The sequence below is a fragment of the Oratosquilla oratoria genome, chromosome 1 (genome assembly GCF_046742065.1).
Source record: "Oratosquilla oratoria isolate Oo_2021 chromosome 1, ASM4674206v1, whole genome shotgun sequence".
Classification (NCBI taxonomy): Eukaryota; Metazoa; Arthropoda; class Malacostraca; order Stomatopoda; family Squillidae; genus Oratosquilla; species Oratosquilla oratoria.
Window position 1 is genome coordinate 92,242,984 of NC_134777.1, and position 17,500 is coordinate 92,260,483.

The window sequence follows — 17,500 nt, forward strand, 5'->3', positions numbered from 1 at the left end:
GTGATCCAAAGACCAAGGTGAATACACACACACACACACACACACACACACACACACACACACACACACACACACACACAGGGCTGAAATAATTTCAGTATCGCTGCGCTTCGATTCGTTACTCCAACTCTCGTGGGCGGGGAGTTAGGGTGTGTGTGCGTGTAAGGTCATCGCATTACCCATAGATCGGTCATACGAGCTCTGAGGTCTCTTCCGGGAGGGAAATAGCTGTCGATCACGAGTCCAGCACGTGATCCAAAGACCAAGGTTAATACACCCACACACACACAGCAGTGTGTGCAAACACTATTCAAGATTTTAAGAAAAAACTTGATGCTGAAAGCTACAAAGACGGGTCACCACGAGCATAGCTCCCTTCCCGTACAATACAACTTGGTAAAACTAGGTAAATACACAAGGTGGCGTGGTTGGTAAAGCCGGCTGTCACTACGGCGGTGCGGGTTCGATTCCTGCCCAGGGTTGAAATACCAATTTCTGTATCGCTGCGCTTCGAGTCGTTACTCCAACTCCCGTGGGCGGGGAGTTGGGTGTGTGTGCGTGTGCGTGTAAGGTCGCAGCATTACCCATAGATAGGTCATCTAAGCTCTCTTTCGAAAGGGAAATAGCTGTCGATCACGAGTCCAACACGTGATCCAAGACCATGGTGAATCACAAACACAAGACTCGATGGCGCGGTTGGTAGAGTTCCCGGCTGCCACTACGGAGGTCCGGGTTCGAATCCCGCACAGTGCTGAAATAATTTCAGTATCGCTGCACTGCGAGTCGTTACTCCAATTCTCGTGGGCGGGGAGTTGGGTGTGTGTGTGCGTGTAAGGTCACAGCATTACCCATAGATCGGTCATATATGAGCTCTGAACTCTCTTCCGGGAAGGAAATAGCTGTCGATCATGAGTCCAACACATGATCCAAGACCATGGTGAATCACACAGAAGCGACGGGCGAAACTTCTAAATTTAGTCTTTTAAATGCAAAACCAAATGAAAAAGTTTGCCAATTGAATGTGCAACGCTATTGAGGGTTACAGTAGAAGCAAAACATCGCTAGTTCCAACTTTGGGTTAGGTTGGGATAGGTTAGGGTTGTTAGGTTGGTTTGGTTAAATTAGTTTAATTTAGGTTAGGTTAAGTTAGGTTAGGTAAGATTAGGTTTGTTAGGTTACGGTAGGTTAGGTAAGGTTAGGTTAGTAAAGGTTAGGCCAGGTTATGTTTGGCTAGGTATGGTTTGACTTGGTTTGGTTAAGTTAAATATGGTTTGGTTTGGTTAAGTTATGTAATGTTTGGTTAGATTAGGCTATAAGGTTTGGTTTGGTTTGGTTAGGTAAGGTTAGGTTGGGTTTGGTTAGATTAGGTTGGGTTTGGTTAGATTAGGTTATAAGGTTAGGTTAGGCTTGGTTAAATTAGGTAAGGTAAGGCTAGGTTTGGTTAGGTTAGGGTAGTTTAGTTTAGGTTAGGTTAGTTTAGGTTACGTAAAGTTAGGTTAATTTAGGTTTGGTTAGGTTAGGTTTGGTTAGATTACGCTAGGTTGGGTAAGGCTATGTTAGAAAAGGTTATGTCAGTTAGGTTTTAGCTTGGTTTGGTTAAGTTATATTACGTTTGGTTTGGTTAGGTTAGGTTAACTTTGGTTTTGTTTTGTTTGGGTAGGTTAGGTTAGGTGAGGTTAGGTTAGGTTAGGTTAAGTTAGGTAAGGTTATGTTTACGTTAGGTTTGGTTGGGTTAGGTAAGGTTTGGTTTGTTTTGGTTAGATAAGGTAGGTTTGGTTAGATTTGGTTAAGGTTAGTTTGGATTGGTTTGGTAAGGTTAGGTTTGGTTAGGTTAGGGTAGGTTAGGTTTTGTTAAGTTAGGTTAGTCTAGGATAGGTTGTTTTTGGTTAGGCTAGGTTTCATTAGGTTAAGTTAGGATTGGTTAGGTTAGACTAACTTAGATATCAGATTACGTTAGATTAGATAAGTTAGGGTATGGTAGGTTAGGTTAAGTTAGGCTATGTTAGGTCATTTTAGTTTAGGCAAGGTTGGGTTAGATTAAGTTAAGTTTAATTAGGTTAGGTTAGGAAAGGTAGGGTTATGTTTTGTTAAGCAGGGTTAGGTTAGATTACGTAAGGCTATGTCAGGTTAGGTTAAATTGTGTTAGGTTATGTTGGGTTTGGTAAGGTTAAGTTACGTTAAATTGGATTAGGTTAAGTTTGGTAGGTTCATTTTTGTTAGGTTAGGTTGAATTAGGATAGCTTAATCTAGGTTAGGTTAGTTTAGCTTAGGTTAATTTAGGATGAATTAGGGTAAATAATCGTAGATTAGGTTAGGTTAAGTTAAATTGGATTAGATTACATTATGTTAGAGTGGGAAAGGTTAAATTTGGTTTGGTTAGGTTATTTTAGGCTTTGTTAGGTTATGTTGATCTAGGTAATTTTGGGTTAGATTAGGTTAAGTTAGAACAAGATAGGTTATGCTGGGTTAGGTTAGCTTAGATTGGTTTAGTGAAGTTAAGGTTGGATTAGGTTAGGTAAGTTTAAGTTAGGTTGGGTCAAGTTATGTAATGTTGGGCGAGGCTAGTTTAGGTTGGATAACGCTAAGTTAGGTTGGGTTAGGTAAGTTAAGGTTGGATTAGGTTAGGTTAGGTAAGTTTAAGTTAGGTTGAGTCAAGTAATGTAATGTTGGGTTAGGCTAGTTTAGGATGGATGAAGCTAAGTTAGGTTACGTTAGCGTAGGTTAGTTTAGATTACATTATGGTGGGATAGGTGTGGTTAGGTAGGGTTAGGTTTGGTTGGGTTAGGTTTGGTTGGGTTAGGTTTGGTTGGGCCAGGTTAAGTTAGGTAAGGTTAGGCTTAATGAGATAAGTGTGTGTGTGTGTGTGTGTGTGTGTGTGTGTGTGTATACATATATATTTAAGTCTTCGTTATTGGTTTACCGTTTGTCTTTCATTTACTGCAATACTTGAAAGTAATATATTGTTAGGTTATGTATGGAGATAATTTATATTTACCTTTATTTTCAGTACTGAAATGATACTTGTATACTTATATGTTGTCCAGGAATGGAACAAGTGTGTGAAAGTTTATGTACAAGTTTTAGCGTTTGAGACACAAGACAGGTGTTTATATATAATCCACAAAATTTTTAATAAAAATAATCTTAAAATCAAATCAAACTAAAGCTAGTTTTAATGGACGATGATTATTAAGAATTTTGACTGTGTGTAATCTTGTTTTATTTATTGATTTATTCTATTTTATTTTATTTTATTTTAGTTCAAGGTATGGAATGTTGCGACATGTTTTCGGAACAGAAAAACGTAAAAGAAAAGTCAAGATGAGAGTAACAGACAATAAAGACCCCCGTTGTTTAGTCTTTTATTAAGAATAGAACTTCACCTCTTCCAGTGTCATTTTCTGAGCTTGCAGAATTTTCATCCCTTTCAAAATTATTTTCTAAACTTGAAGCAAAGAGAGGTTTTGGGACGCACTTTCCCGGTGACCGTGAAACTCGCTTGGTGACCTCAAAGAGCTCCATCGCGCACAATCTCTCTCTTGACCTTCATTGACCTTTTCGAATCGCTTCGTCAGGTCAACGAATTTTATTCACATGATTTGGGACAGGTTAAATGTGGTTTGGCAAGGTTAGGTTGGGTTAGGTATACCTACATGGTCTCAGCAAATAGTTACGTGTGTGTGTGTGTGTGTGTGTGATTCACCATGGTCTTGGATCACGTGTTGGACTTGTGATCAACATCTATTTCCCTCCCGGAAGAGAGCTTAGAGCTCATATGACCGATCTATGGGTAACGTTGTGACCTTACACGCACACACACCCTCAACTCCCCGCCCACGAAAGTTGGAGAGACGACTCAAAGCGCAGCGATACTGATACTATTTCAGCCCTGGGCAGGACTCGAACCCGGACCGCCGTAGTGACAGCCGTGGGCTCTACCAAACGCGCTACCCCAGTTGGTAGAGTTTGTGTGTGTGATTCACCATGCTCTTGGATTACGTGTTGGACTTGTGATCGACATCTATTTCCCTCCCGGAAGAGAGCTCAGAGCTCATATATGACCGATCTATGGGTAGTACTGTGACCTTACACGCACCCCCCAACTCCCCGCCTACGAGAGTTGGAGTAACAACCTGCAGCGCAGCGATACTGAAATTATTACAGCCCTGAGCAGGATTCGAATCCGGACCTCCGTAGTGGCAGCTGGGAACTACTAACTGCGCTACGATTGTGTGTGCATGTGTGTGTGTGTGTGTGTGTGTGTGTGTGTGTGTGTGTGTGTGTGTGTGTGTGTGTGTGTGTGTGTGTGTGATTTAACACAATCTTGAATAATGTGTTGGATTCGTGATCGATAGTTTTTAGACTCCCGAATAAGAGCTCAGAGCTCATATATGACCGATCTATGGGTAATGTTGTAACCTTACACGCACAAACACATCCAACTTCCCGCCCACGAGAGTTGGAGTAACGACTCGCAGTGCAGCGATACTGAAATTATTTCAGCTCTGGGCGGGATTCGAACCTGGACCGCCGCAGTGGCGGCCGCGAACGCTATCCACTGCGCCATCGAGTCTTGTATGTGTATGTATGTGTGTGTTTGCGCGTGCCCATGCACGTGTTAATACACATGTTTGCAAACGAACCCATCTACAGTATTTACTATTCTGAGCGCCGAGTTTGTGTTGTCAATCATGTTTCGATTATGTTAAAAGGTCGGTCAAAAGGAGGACCTGACATTGTTGACACGACGCTCAGGATGACAGACTACGAGTAATTGCTCTTCTTCCATACGTCCTAACTGTTTATGTTAAGCCTTGGCTTTCCAGAGACCAAGAAAATTATGGCAGGTCCCCATCGATTCCGAGAGCTGAATACAAAGTGTGTCTACCTGGGTCCGGGTGAATTCTTGAGTTTATATATCCCTGTGGTAACCCTATATATCAGCAACACCAGTGAAGTTTTACTATTATTATCATTGCATTACAATCCATTGCATCCCATCGATAGCCTACTTCTTTTCCACCACGTGAGACAAACATGATGGTTCCAGCCGTAGGCAGACGTCTCCTGACGTATGGGTCGAGCGATTAGAGAAGCTGTCAATCAGTCTGTCTGTTGGTATAACTGACATCAATTTGCCTTTCATCAATCAAGAAAAAGGTGACAACATCAAAGACTGAACCACATTCCTCCTCCTCCTTCTACTCTTTCTCTTTCCTCTCTTCCTTCTCTTCTTTTTATTTTTTTCGTCCATCTCCTGCTATTTCTCTCTTTCTCTTCCTCTTCTTTTTACTCTTCCTTTTCGTCTTCCATCTTCTACTCTCTTCTTTTCTTCCTCCTCTCCTTTTTATTCCTTCTGTTCTTCCTTTTCTTTTTATTCCTCATCCTTTTCCTCTTCCTCCACTTTCTACTCTGTTTCTTCGATTCCTCCTCTTCCTTTTAATCCATTTCTTCCTTCTCTTTCATGCTAAGAGTTCTTCCTCAGCTGAATAAAATCTCTGAACAGCTCTTTGAAATTCCATCTCAGTGGCGCATGCGTACACACACACACACACACACACACACACACACACACACACACACACACGCACGAATGAAATTGCTTGGCACAGGATCCCATTCTCTTTACTTTATAACCTCTGATACAGATTTATAAGACTTCCTTGTCGCCTGTCCTCTAATGACTAAGATAGGCCTGCCCCTTTGGTACCGCTGTGAGGCCAAAAGAGGAAAAATGAAATGAAAAGTGCCAATATTCTATCGTCATATTATTCTAACCACTCTTCTCATCTTTGGCATACCATTCCCTTTTTTTTGTCTGCAACTTCTGTCCCACTGCGTCTTCCTCTAGTTCTACGAGCATTGATGTCTCCAAGAACCACCACCCACTCGCTTTCCCTTTCATGAATTTAACCCGGTTCCCTACACATAATTGCTATTTCGTACCTTTCCATTATCATCTTCATCCATATTAACGTTTTCAGTTCGTATATTCTTCCATATTTTCTTCGAAAGGAAATCTACCACTCCTTCATACACTCGACTTTATGTCTTTTCGTATTTACTGCGGAAAGAGGCCGGCCATTTGTCCATTTCTCTCTTGCCTTTCCATTTCCCACCGGCACACTCACGCACACACAATTCTGTCCTATTTACCTTTCGCTTTGTCTAATTTATGACAAATATACAAATCTCTTCTTCTCTCTCGCGAGCATACAAAATTATGTTTAGGACTTTCAATAGATAATTAACCAATAGGAAGTGGAATGAGGTAGATGGCGGCAACCATGATAAACTGTTCAAATATGATCGGTGATGTTTACAGGCTGAAAAATAAGGACACGTACAATTTCCTGTCCACTGTTTACTTGGCAAATTGACGCCAATCGACAACCATCAGAGTAATGGTTCATCTTTGTTTATATTTGCCGTTTCTTTTTTGTGGTTAGTGGCTGTTTGCTCAATAGCCCCTTCCCCACCTTGCAGCAGATGTTGGTACGACCCTTACATCACTGTTTTTCAGTCTGTCGTGTCGTTGGGTCGGCAGACCTTGGTCTTTCTGTGTGACGTTCCAGAAAGGGATGAATTGAGAAACCATTTTGAGAAAGCAAACGAACAATTCAGAACATACTGTGTTAAGCAATGCAGTTAGCATCATCATGATAGATTCCTAAAACATCTTGAAGGCATTACAAGGATGGCTCTAGTTTGTTTTAACTCCTCAGGGTTTTTTCTGACGAAAGGTGTGCTGACTATCATAGTAATATCGATCTTTATTTTCCAAACGAGTTTCAACGTGAGGCTTCACCTGAAGCGAGGATTGTATTTCTTGGTCACAAACGACTTCGAAAATTCCATCAAATTACCTGATATCACAATCTGTCCTCAGGAGCCATGGGACCCTCGTCAGTTTGAAAAATATGGTATGGATGATGCAGAGACAAGCTACATCTCTGTCTTAAGAAATGCATTTGAGCGTTTCGAGAGAAAGAACCCAAGGACACTGGCAAAAGAGGTCTGGAAGAATGTGGGTTGGAATCTTGGAGCAGTTGTCGAGAGGTTCGCCTTTGGTGATATTCAGGAAGAGTATAACCGAGCTGAGACGCGTTCAAAGTTCTGGATTCGATCGGTGACGCCTATGGGACCTTGTCACACGCTCAAACTCCCACCCGTGTCCCCAGAGGACGCCAATCACACCCTTATTGTGTACCCCAGGTATGGACCCAAGGCAGATCCCTGTACCTGGAAGGATTCGTTTGGACATTCACAAATGTATATGTTCAAATACGACTGCCCATTGGTAAGGGAATTCTGCAATACCAGCTGTGGATGGGAGGAATACCTATACGACATGGAAAAGAGAGGGATCTACTCCATTCTCCTAACTGGGGAACGTGGCCCATACTCATCACCCTACCCTACCGTGTATGACTACCACATCCATTACTCCAACCATCATCTTTTTTTGCTAGTTGAGGCAACCGAGACTAAATACGATTCAAAGGGCTGCTTAGACTCGGAAAGAGCACATCGATGCCTAATCAATGAACTCGTGCACAAGTCTTTTTCTGAACTAGGGTGCATTCCTTATTCTGAAGAATTAGCTGACAACTACACTATAGAAGAAATTTGCTCAACTGAAAACGGAAGAAGTGCCTTGTTCATGTTGACTGACAAAGATCTAACTCACTGTACCCGTCCATGTTTTGAATTGAGCTGGAAATACACCAGAGGACCATATTCCTATCAGAGCACTCCCAAAATCGAACTAAAACTGAAGGTACCATATACACTTCGGAAGACCGAAAAGGAGCTTTATCCGTTCAACATGCTTCTTTCCGATATCGGGGGCAGCATGGGCTTCTTCCTTGGAGTGTCACTTTTCAGCTTGGTGGAATGGTTCATCGTCTGCCTGCAAAGGTGTCAAGCGAGGAAGGACAAGTTGGCAAAAGCAGACTCCGTGGCCGAACGGCACCCTAGGGAGGTTTCCAAGGGAAGCATAGTAAAGTTTATAAAGATAGCTCCAGAACGATGTGATAATACAAGATCGATAAGATTTGAAAATGATCTCGAAGAAGAGATTGTAACATACGCAAGTTCCGGTAGGAAGACTTTCGTTCCTCAGAGACAGAGACTTGAAGAACGAAACCAACACTGTGTAGAAGACTTAGAAGAAATATCAGCGAACTCATACCACCATCAAATTAAAAAATCCGGCAAATTCGTTCACCATGTTAGGAATATTACCTGGTGGGTTGGTGTGATCCTACTGGGAATCTGTGTCGCTACACACAGCCTTATATCAATACACGCGTTCTGGATTCAGCCGACCCAACACACCGTGATCCAGTCCTATTCAGAGTCATCTCAGTGTGCCAGGAACTCGGTCGGACATCTAATGGTTAGACGCCTTGCGAGTCGAACTTTCAAGTGTTACAATGAACCTCTTTATGCCGAAGAACGATGTCTGCAAAGATGTCTTTTGTTCAAATCCATAGATGAGCTACCGGGTCTTTCTCCGTTTTATGTTGTGGATGATCTGCCTGTGTGTGCGAACATAACTCACCATCTACCTCGGTATAGATATGTTGCGCCCCAGTACATTTATGAGGTTTTACTACAAGACTACAAACAAGATGAGTGCTTAGACATATGCAGAGAGGATAATATGGCTGCCAAAAACATTAGTGCTATTCAATCACACAAAACCAGAGTGGCTAAACAAAAAAATGCAGAGCAGGAACAAAACACCGCAAACTCAACATGGTTTTTTCCTCTGGAACAGACAGTCACAAATCGCATTCTTAAGTACAGTGGTGCTGCAACTCTCGTTAAAAACAATCATATGGAGAAGCAGATTTCATGCGAAGAGCTGTCCATGGATGGAGAGGATGATTCCCCATACCTGAAGAAAATCACAAATATTGCAAATATACTTTGTGAATTAGGAGGAATTGCGGGTCTTTACATGGGCATCTCAGTATTGACATTATTATTTGTACTACAGTTTGCATGGGAACACCTTTGCCCCATGAGAAAATATGACACAAATCCCTCGAACTCAATCGTGACTTCAAAGGTTCTTAGTGTCGTACCAAGAATACTGATTGTACTTCTTGGAATGTTCCTCGGCCTAAGTCGGATATACACGTTCTTCTATGATCATCCAGTATCGACACAAATCAGTAGAAATACAAGAATACTCCATGGCTATATGCCAGCTGTCACCGTGTGCCACTGGCCCCCACTGAGCATGGAGCGATTGACTCTTGCACTTAATCTCACCGACGATTTCCTAAACAAGGAAGATGACTTTATCACTCAGGTCAAGAACATATCTCTGATCCTTAACTCTACACTCGGTCAAATGTCCGCGGCGGAGTTCTTTGAAAATTCCTTGGATGTTTTCTGGACATTCGAAGAGTTGGTATACGCGTACACTTTGGTGGCAGAGGACATTAGCGTATTTGTACCACCTCACCTTGACCCAAGGTGGACTCCAATAGTGACTCCTTTCGGGCGCTGTTTCACTTTCAGGACAAACAACACAGAAGAGGGTCTCAATGATTTCTATATGTCTTTCCTAGAGAAACCCGAAGGAGGACATTATTACCTAACCCTCCACGACACAACGGAGGAACCACTTATGCTGGGGCTCTCAGACACTCTCGGAAGTTATCCACTGATAAAAATGGGCAAAAATGTCGGTGTGGAAGCTAAGGCTCTTCCACCAGCCGAATACACCAGCTTTGAAGGTAAATAGAATATCCATTACATCACGTTTGTTTAATCAATTATAATCCTTTCAGAAATTATCTTGTTAATTTCGAACATTTAATTGTTTTATTCTAACTTGTTATCAGAGGAATGTAAACTATATCAGTAATACTTGAAGAACATCTCTGATTTATTTTGAAAATCTAACGATTTTGCTATATCGACTTTATTCAGATTAAAAAACTAATTGGATGTTGGATGACGAATTTCTAGTACCAGTCAGCTTAGATTCTCTGGGCTTTAAGGGGTTGTAGATTCTTCATCTTCAACATTTAGTTTCTTTGTCTACTCACAACAAAGAACAGTAAAAGTCTCAAAAGAATGGTTGGGGCCATATGAACCTTATACATAATAGCACACTGTGCTACAATGTGCTTGCAGTACTCCATAACTCTTATTGTTCATGTAGTCCTCCACAGTGTTACTCTTTAAACATTATTATTTTGTAATATATTATCTTAACAGGAACAAATCTCAGTGTCGACCTCTTAAATCAAATGCTATTTGAACATAAATGAAAGGAAAAATATGAGCTTAGCCATATAATCAATACTTTAATTAATCTCTATCATTTGTATGTTCTGACAGGTCAAGATCGACTTCCGTACAGCACCTGTGTGAACACCTGCGTCCACAGAGGCGTCAGGGACGCAATAGGTTGTGCGCTTCCTCATGTCTTTCAGTTTGGCAAGAAGAGGAGAGAGACCACTTTGCGTTATCCTGACGAAGGTACTTCTCCAGGAATTGACGATGTTCCTCCGTGTAGTCTTGCTAAGTATCTGGAGTACCTGGAGGCGTTAGCTCTCTGGAGAAGTACTGAGAAACAGTTGATACGAGACCTTGAAACTGGTTCCAACACCGAAGATGTGGGGACATCTTTCATATGGATTCCTGAAAGGGACCCAGCGACCATGACGGAGGAGGAAATCTTTGAGGAGGAGAAGAAAAGGATCTTAAGAGAGAAATTGGAAGCATCCCCCATGTCGGAAAGGTGTCATCTCGATGCGTGCAAGATGGATTGTCAAGCTAAACGCCGTATCTTCATTACCCTCTTTTACAGAGCTGATAACGTAAGTCGGGCAAGATTGATTAAAATAGTTTTTGAATGTATCAAACTTTCAAAAACGTAGAAAAAGACCATAAAATACAATTTCCGAAAAGAGATAGGAAAGAAAATTCCCATTCATATTTGAGATCCTGGAAAAAAAATTATATGATTTTTTAGGAAGGATCTTCTGATGTCTTACTTCGATCTGAAAGATTAACAATGAAATAGGGTCGATTTATGTCTCAGATGAGGCAGTTTGCAGTCAGGTGAGGTAGCCGCCTTTCTACTAGTACCATGTAACCCAGTATTACCTGCCGCCTGGTCAGATTGTCGGCGACTAAACCGGCTCCCCCAATGGTCACCCACCAGTGAGGAGGGCGTGTTGAATATCCAGATGGAGAAAAGTGAAAACCATCAAAAGAGCAGATGAAATCTTTGAGTCAGCTGCCATGCAACCCCGTTGATATTAAGTGTGTCGTAGCCGACACCAGTGAAGTAAATCGAACAAACGAAGTTGTGACATCATCACAAACAACCTCGTGTATCCCATCCTCCTCAACTTCACTTGTTCGATTTACTTCACAGGTGTCGGCTACGACACACTTAATATCAAGAGTAAACGCCGTAATTGAATACACTTGTGAATGCACTATAATGTCAAAAATTAGGGCAGGGTGTGAATTAGGCTGTGCTAATATATCATGCTGATGTGAATGGTTATTTCGGAAATATGAGCGAAAAACGATGGGTCAAAGCCGCTGAAATACATAGTAGTCCGTGCTACCAGAATAGTTTGGGCCCTGGACTGAAACGGCGGACTAGAGCTCTCAATATAATGGACAAGGAGAAATAAGTCAGCAGAATCGCTGAGAATGTTGAGGTTCATTTTAATGCCACGTCCACACGGTCGACCTGTGCAAAGTCTCCAGACTATGACCGAGAAGGTGTCCACGCGGCTAAATATGGTGGTTGGTGGTTAGTCGGCCGTAAGCAGGGGTTGTGAGCGAGTGGTCTAGTGCGGTGCGATCGCCATGGTGTCACACCTTACATTCCATAAACATTCGTGTGCTCTATACAGGTCAATTAATGTTACCTCGTCTTGTCGAGACCAGTATGTGCTTGGTGTGGACATCATGTCCTACTAACTCGGATTTTGCCCGTACATTACATTGTGCGCTTGGTAGTGAAGTCAACTTCCGCCAACTGCCCTCTAGTAGCGCCGGGAACGGGCCGTTTGACGGTTTGGCCACTAAAGGTGCCCGTAGACGGGCAAGCCCCTCGTGGCCGACGGACAGTGCTCGACCATGTGGACGTGGATTAATGAAAATTACCCCAGGCCTGCTTACCGAGTCCTAAAGAAACTCTGCTCTAAATCTCTGACCCAGAGGAGCAGAGTCCGGACAGCTGATGGCAGGCTAGTATCAGGTGTGGAGGGGTGTAGCCCCTTTGTCAAATACTTTGAGCAGTTGTTCATGGGTGACCTTCCAAACGAGCAGCTTCCCTTTGATGGTGTTCAGGCGGCGGTTGCAGATCCACCGATAGACGAGTCTCCGCCTTCTTTGACGGAGTTTAAAGAGACTAATTTGAAGTGTGGAGAGGCAGCTGTCATTTATAATATCAGTGTGGAGTTGTTGGAAGCTGGAGGTGAGGCTATAATCTGCGGGTTGTATGGATTACTGTCTGCTGTTTGGCAGTCCAGTACCATTCCTTCTGAGTGGAAAAAGGGTCTGGTTGTCCCTATCTAGAAGGGGAAAGGGGAGCGGCAGGATTGCAACAACTATCGCTGTATTACACTGCTCAGTTTGTCAGTAAGATGATTGTCCATCTATTGCTGACTTAGGGTCGTTCACATCTGCTAAAGTTTCAATGGCCCTAGCACTCTGGGCTCACGTCAGGTAAATCAAAAACTGATCGGACCCTAGCGCTTCGTATTCTTGTGGAGCGGCGACGTGATTTTCAACAGGAGTTCCTTGCAGCTTATGTTGATCTCGGTGGATTTTGGAGTGCTCTGCAAGCTTCTGCAGATCCGTGGTATTCCTTCGAGGATTATTGACTTGATATTTGGGACAGAGACTGCTGTAAAGTATGGAAGAGGCGTACCCAACTTCTTTCCTGTTAATTCAGAACTGAGGCAAGGGTGTGTTCTCACCCCAACATTTTCCAACACGTGCATGGACTAGGTATTGGACAGAGTTGTCGATCGATGTCGTTGCGGACTAACTATTGGGAACACTAAGGTCACTGACCTTGTTTTTGCTAACGGTGCTGTCCTTTTTGCGGAGCCGCTGGAGGCCCTGGTTACACCCGGGCTCGAGTCACTGCACAGTGAGGTGGGACCGCTCGGTCTCCAGGTCTTCTTAAAGAAGACAAAAGTTTAGGCGTTTGAGGGCTTACTGGATGACAATTCAGTCTGTCCATGCATGTGGCGAGGATACTGAGGTCTTGGAAAGCTTCACATACCTTGGTAGTGTAGTGTATAGCAGAGGTGGGTCATGCCAGGAAGTAATTAGAGGGATTGGCATTGCCCGTGGTGTTATGAACACAACCAGAGTATACGGACTAAGATCCGAATCTTTAAGTCACTTGTGCTCCCTGTTCTGTGAGACATGGACAGTGAATACTGTCTTAAAAAGGCGTCTCGATGTCATTGGTACCAAATACCTCTGGAGAATCATGGGGCATCGTTGGAATGACTGTTTCAAATCAGAGACTGTCCTGTGAGCCTGAATCTAGGCCTGTTACCAGTATGATTCATGAACATCAATTCCGGCTATAAAGGCATGTGGTAAGTCTCCTTGATGTGGATCCTATTCACAGGATTATTTTCACATGACACAATCCTTGATGGAAGAGACGAAGAGAACACCCACAGAATTCATGGCTGGGGTAAGTTAACCAAGCCTGTCAAGGACTCTTTGGAGCGTGAAAGGTGGCTGCAGGGAAGCTTGTTCGGAGAGACTGTGGTGACTGGCGCCGTGTGAGTAAAGCAAGCGTTCTCTGGCATATACTCCCATTTGATGATGATGAGGGTTGATCAAGATATGTAGATAGAACAATTGTATGACTGTCGTATCTAACTTTAATCTATCCTCACAGTTAGGGGTGTTTCTGGTGTTTATTACGTCCTTCAACGGGTTAGTTCCCGTAAAAATACCTCTCCCTGGCTCACGACGTCACTTTCCGTTTTGCAGGTAGACCCCGCCTTTGAACTGTTTCTGCCCTCATCGGGGACGCTGACGCGACTGGAGGACACAGACAACGCGCCTCTGGCGAGGCTGATTAGCGACGTCGGGGGTGTGGCCGGCATCACCTTCGGTGCCTCCGTCCTCTCTGTCTCTGGTGTCCTCCTCATGCGGTTCTGTGCCTCCAGCATCTGCAGACGAAGGGAGATTCAAGGTTCTTTAGGGGAGGAGGAGGAATAAAAAGAAGGTGAAGTGGAAGATGAAGAGGAATTGGGGGAGGAGGAGAATTGTAATGTTAAAGGAGTGAGCAACGAAAAGGAAGTTTCTCTTAACTCCTTAGGTTAAATGAAATCGTTGCACTGTGCGTCATAGTAGCGATGAGGATTATCCCAGCTAGCGCCTAATGATCTTGTCAAACCACTAGAATGCCACTTTAGCTACTGGCTAACGAAATCTATACGTTATGCTTGTATACGTGGGCATATATATAATGGAACACACTCATGAATCAGTGTACGTGTAATTACTACTTATATATGAAAGTGAAAATTTAATTAGATGCGCACATATATACGATATCTCACAAACAGGAGTCCATATGTATGGCTACTCAAAAGTAAAACTAAATACTTTTGACGGCTATGAGACTCAAAGAGTAATTTTTTGTTGGAGATCTAGATTACCTACCCCATCCGAACCCGAACATTTGACAAAGTGTTCTAATAGGCTGTGTTAGAATTTTCGTCTGGTACGTGAAAGGAATTAGGTAAATAAATACCGTATGTGACGGCTTATAAGACGGGCACTGTTTTGTTATATGCGTGATTAAGCGTCGTCACTTACTCTCTTCCTGACTGGTGTTATTCTATGTGATTTTGTGTGTGTGTGTGTGTGTGTGTGTGTGTGTGTGTGTGTGTGTGTGTGTGTGTGTGTGTGTGTGTGTGTGTGTACAAGCGATCACCTCTTTGTTGACGTGGGAAAATGTTTGTGGTTTGATTAAAGGGCCACTGCTGCCGCACACTAGCCACTACCCTAAAGTTGAATCTTGGTCTAATAGGACGCAATATCATTTCTGATTTAAAAAAAATCGTCTTACAAGCCGTCAAATACGGCATGCATACTCTATTATAAGGACAAAGAAAGACATAGTGGAGTAGGATTCTTGATAAACCGAGAGGTTAATGGTAACGTAGTGAAGTTCAGTAGTTTATCAGACAGGGTTGCTTGGATTGTGATTAGGCTGTGTAAAAGGTACACTTTAAAAATAGTTCAGGTTTATGCACCAACTTCACAGAGTTCAGACGATGAAATCGAGTCCTATGATGATATAAATCAGATAATGGATCAAGAAAAAAGTAAATACATGTTGGTAATAGGCGACTTTAATGCTAAAGTGGGGAAGATGGGAGATGAGTCATGCATTGGGAAGTTTGGAGTAGGTGAAAGAAATGACAGAGGCGAGATGTTAGTCAATTTTGCAGAGAACTACAACATGAGGATAATGAACACTTTCTTCCAAAAGTGTGTAGGTCGTAAATGGACCTGGAGAAGTCCAAATGGAACAACAAAGAACAAAGTAGACTTCATATTAGGAGAGCAAGAGCGTTAGCAATGTTACAGTCATAAAGTCAACATATATAGTGACCATCAAATGGTAGGTTGCACAGCTAAATTCAATTTCAAAGCCGAGAGAAATAAACTAATTCTAAGAAAAAAATAAGCCTTGCGAAGGTTAAGGATAATAATAAGAAATTTCAGTTAGAAATTAAAAATAGATTCGAAGCTCTAAGAATTAACGAGGACACCGTCGAAGATATGAATTTGAATTTAGTGAATATCATTAGGGAATCGGCAGAGAAAGTAGGAAATACAAAAACTATTAGAGAAAACTAATACTTCAAAGCTACAAATGATCTAATCAAAAGAAGAAGGACCACGCAGATTAAAAGCAGGAGAGACGAAATCGAAATAGTAGAACTAAACAAGCTTATAAAAAATACAAAAACTATTAGAGAAAACTAATACTTCAAAGCTACAAATGATCTAATCAAAAGAAGAAGGACCACGCAGATTAAAAGCAGGAGAGACGAAATAGAAATAGTAGAACTAAACAAGCTTATAAAAAAAGACAGTTTAGAGAAAAGAAAGAGAAACATGGATGAAATAGAAGAAACTATTCGGAAAGGTAAAAGTATTAAAGGAACCGAGCGCAGACACGCTTTAGGAAATGATGTATTTGAAAGATAGAAATGGAGAAATCATTAAATGTAGAGACAGAATGGTAAAAAGAGTAGAAGAATTTTACCAAGAGCTTTCCTCGTCGAAAACCGTAGTTGAGCCAGTAAATTCATCTGTAGACGTTAATAGCGTAACACAGATTACAAAGGAAGAAATTGAACTTACTCTAAAAAATATGAAACGAGGAAAACCACCTGGGGAAGATGGCATATCGATAGATCTCTTGAAAGACGCAGGGAAAGTTCATATTAAGTTAGCTCAGTTGTACACCCAGTGTTTACGTCAAGAAAGCGTTCCTGAATCGTGGTACAATACTGTAGTGATTTTTCTTCATAAAAAAGGAGACCAGAAGGACCTTAGTAACTATCGATCGATTAGCTTGCTATCAAATATATATAAAGTATTCTTCAAGATCCTTACAAATAGACTATGTCAAGCTTGAGGTGGAAACCGAGAGAACAGGTAGGCTTTAGAAGCGGATATTCGGCTCTAGACCATTTGCAGGCAATGAACCAACTAATCGAGAAAACGACAGAATACAATATACCTCTCTGTTTATCTTTTGTAGATTACGAGAAGGCCTTTGACTCGGTAGAACAAATAGCAATACTAAACTCGCTACGCAATCAGGGTACAAACGAACAGATCGTAAGGGTTTTAGTAAAGATTTATGCGAAAGGTACCGCTATAATTCGAATACATAAAGATACAGAAAAATCTAGAGAAAAAGGTACGTCAAGGCAATACAATTTCACACAAATTATTTACAGCTTGCTTGGAAGAGATTTTCAGAAGGTTGAATTGGGAAAAGAAAGGTTTAGAAAATTAATGGCGAATATTTGAACCACCTAAGATTTGTGGATAACTCTTATTTCAGAAAGAGCAGAAGACTTGCAAGATATGCTGAGTGATCTGAACAAGGAAAGTCTCAAATTAGGTTTAAAATGAATAAGAGTAAAACCAAAGTAATGTTCAACATGAAAGTTCAAAGTAAAGAGATTATAATCAATGGTGAGAGTCTTGAAGAAGTTGAAGAGTATAATTATTTAGACCAGATGGTGAAAATGACCAAAGATCATGATAATGAAATAAAAAGACGTATTACAATTGGTTGGAAAGTGTTTGGTAAGTATAATAAAATCTTGAGAGGCTCTCTGCCTATATGCCTGAAACGTAAAGTTTACAATCAATGCATTCTGACAGTAATAACTTAAGGGTGTGAGACTTGGAAACTGACGAAAGCGATGGACACAAA

The 17,500-nt window shown here is 41.9% G+C and overlaps 1 protein-coding gene across 1 annotated transcript in view; it reads left to right on the plus strand.

Annotated features, from left to right (window-relative positions):
• LOC143022654 (uncharacterized) overlaps positions 1-17,500 on the plus strand; it is a 32,992-nt gene that overhangs the window by 15,154 nt on the left and 338 nt on the right. Inside the window, exons 2-4 of the mRNA XM_076181001.1 lie at positions 9,588-9,755; positions 10,366-10,847; positions 14,017-17,500. The exon at positions 14,017-17,500 is cut by the window's right edge and continues 338 nt beyond it. Of these exons, the coding sequence (XP_076037116.1) occupies positions 9,647-9,755; positions 10,366-10,847; positions 14,017-14,247 (822 nt within the window). The 5' untranslated portion in view covers positions 9,588-9,646 and the 3' untranslated portion in view covers positions 14,248-17,500. The remainder of the gene's footprint in view (positions 1-9,587; positions 9,756-10,365; positions 10,848-14,016) is intronic.